The sequence below is a fragment of the Oscarella lobularis genome, chromosome 5 (assembly GCF_947507565.1).
Source record: "Oscarella lobularis chromosome 5, ooOscLobu1.1, whole genome shotgun sequence".
In the NCBI taxonomy this organism is placed as follows: Eukaryota; Metazoa; Porifera; class Homoscleromorpha; order Homosclerophorida; family Oscarellidae; genus Oscarella; species Oscarella lobularis.
In genome coordinates, this window is record NC_089179.1 from 1,592,208 (window position 1) to 1,594,371 (window position 2,164).

The following is a 2,164-nucleotide window of genomic DNA, read 5'->3' on the forward strand; positions in this document are numbered from 1 at the left end:
TCGGACGTCGATTCGCCGCCTCCGCCACCATTAGAGCGACGGCAGGGACCAATCAATCCCGTTATTCGTCAAGCTGTGCCGCAAATCGAAATCGAGCCTATTGAAATGCCAGCGGACTCGTCCGATCAAAACTACGCTCTTCAACGTTCCGGATCTGTGGGCGACTTGCCTGGCGTCGTGTACCAGCGCGTGAAACGCCAAAACAACGATCTATTTCCGGGTAGTTCTGAAGACACCGACTGCATGTGCGCTGATTGCGAAGAAAAGCGATTGCTAGCAAAACAACGAGCAGGATTCGTTCGACCGAAGAGCGCCGAGCCGGCTTTTCTTCGTAGCCGCTCAGTGGCCAGTGTCAGTTCGAATAGCAGTGCTGGCAAGGACAGTCGGAAGTCGCTCCAAATGTCATCATCGAACCGAATTGTGTTTCCTGAGGTGGAGCCAGTTCCCGTTTATGTTTAAACTCATGACTCACCTGGGTCACCCATGCATGTGTAATTGAACTATCTAATTCATAGTCATGAGATAATTTTTAATTCAAGGTCATTTGAGGTCATTGCCCTTTGTGTATTGAAATGCATTGGCTGATCGCCAGGCAACCAAACCCAACCCACTTTAGAGAAGATTTGTGGTCATAACGTATTAGGCACTGCGTGTTCACTTCTCTATGACAAATAAAACAAAAACACACGAGACGGACTCTCTCGCAAATAAATTTCGAAAATTTAATGTGTCCGGGTTCTTACCTCTTACACAAGTGCCAGTATTATGGCGTGGGAAAATAGTAGATCGCTTCCCTTGTCCAGCAGACAGCTATGGAAACGCGAACAGAGGAACTAGACTGGATAAACGCGTACCGATTGACCGGTAAGAAGCGTCGCGTCGCGTCGAAACTTTGCGCCGAAGACGAGAACGAGCCCAGGAATGCTAGCGAGCCCGCCGAAGCGAGATCCGCTCGGGCTCGGATCGCTCGAAGACTGGGAACAGCGAGGAGAGAGCTCAGCGGCGACAGAAGCGACGGCAGGGGCGGAAATCGACCCCGAACTCCAGGAAGCGCGACAACGCCTAGAGGAGAGGCATACGGCTCAATCGAAAAGCGGTGAGGAGACTATCGGACTCCGCGAACGAGAACGACGGGGGGTTTGTTTGCGTCGCGTAGAGACGTTTGAAGTGGACTTGAAGAGGACGACGCAGCTAATTTTTACGGGATCGAGAAAGGTGGGCGGGGATGAAATTCGTTGGATTAGCAGTATTGATTGATTGATTGATCGATAAACGCAGATTCCGATATTGCGCGAGCCGAGGAATTTGTATCGCACGACGCGGGACTCCTACACTCAAGACGTTCCTCGATGGTGAGTAGAAAGAGACACTTATAATACGTTACTGTCACTTACAGTCCCTGTGTGTTGGAAGAAGAAAATAATGGATTATACAGTTGTACTTATATCGTTTTTTTTAGGCCGGCTTGTGCTCCTTCTGTTATTGATCGCGTTCTTCACATTCGCTATGTTCCGAGTCAGCGAGAACCACTGAACAAACCAGGCGAGTTTTATGGAGGAGTAGTAGGAGGAAAGCTCTTTGTGTTGTAGTTACCAAAGTTTATCTAGAACCTGATGTACATGTGCCAAAGCATAAGCCAGGATCTGGCAGATTGGTCTACTCCTATCCTTCCATTCCGGATCGCTATGTAAGCTGGTCTCTCTCTCTCTCTCTTCACGTCCTTCTTTTTCTAATCATGATGATGATGTCTCCAGTTTACCAAGGCTCGGATCGGGAAAAGTCTTCAGTCCGACGGAGTCCATCCGACATTGAATGGATCGGACGATAACGTGCTTTTGTTTGAGTCACGCTTCGAAAGTGGAAATCTTCAAAAAGCGATTCAAATGTAAGCAGCGTGTGCAAGTAAATTCACTTTCCATACAATTTTTTTTCTTATAGAGGACCCTATTCATACCAACTGTGGTTGCGTTGTGACTTATTCACAGTGAAGCACACCCAATGGTATTATTTTCGCGTACAAAATACAAAAGCTGGAGTCACGTATCGCTTTACTATCATGAATTTACTCAAGGTGATTTTTGCTTCAAAAAAACGATATAGGGAGGAATACTATGTATACTTCTAGTCCGACAGTCTATATAATCACGGCATGAAATTATTGATG

General features: G+C 47.2%; 1 protein-coding gene across 1 annotated transcript in view; it reads left to right on the plus strand.

Moving 5' to 3' along the window:
- The first annotated feature begins 753 nt into the window (after positions 1-753).
- The window catches only part of LOC136187481 (cytosolic carboxypeptidase 2-like), a 6,027-nt gene continuing 4,616 nt past the window's right edge, over positions 754-2,164 (plus strand). Inside the window, exons 1-9 of the mRNA XM_065975084.1 lie at positions 754-864; positions 920-1,096; positions 1,157-1,215; positions 1,279-1,352; positions 1,460-1,542; positions 1,608-1,687; positions 1,755-1,885; positions 1,939-2,071; positions 2,126-2,151. Coding sequence (XP_065831156.1) covers positions 813-864; positions 920-1,096; positions 1,157-1,215; positions 1,279-1,352; positions 1,460-1,542; positions 1,608-1,687; positions 1,755-1,885; positions 1,939-2,071; positions 2,126-2,151 — 815 coding nt within the window. The 5' untranslated portion in view covers positions 754-812. The remainder of the gene's footprint in view (positions 865-919; positions 1,097-1,156; positions 1,216-1,278; positions 1,353-1,459; positions 1,543-1,607; positions 1,688-1,754; positions 1,886-1,938; positions 2,072-2,125; positions 2,152-2,164) is intronic.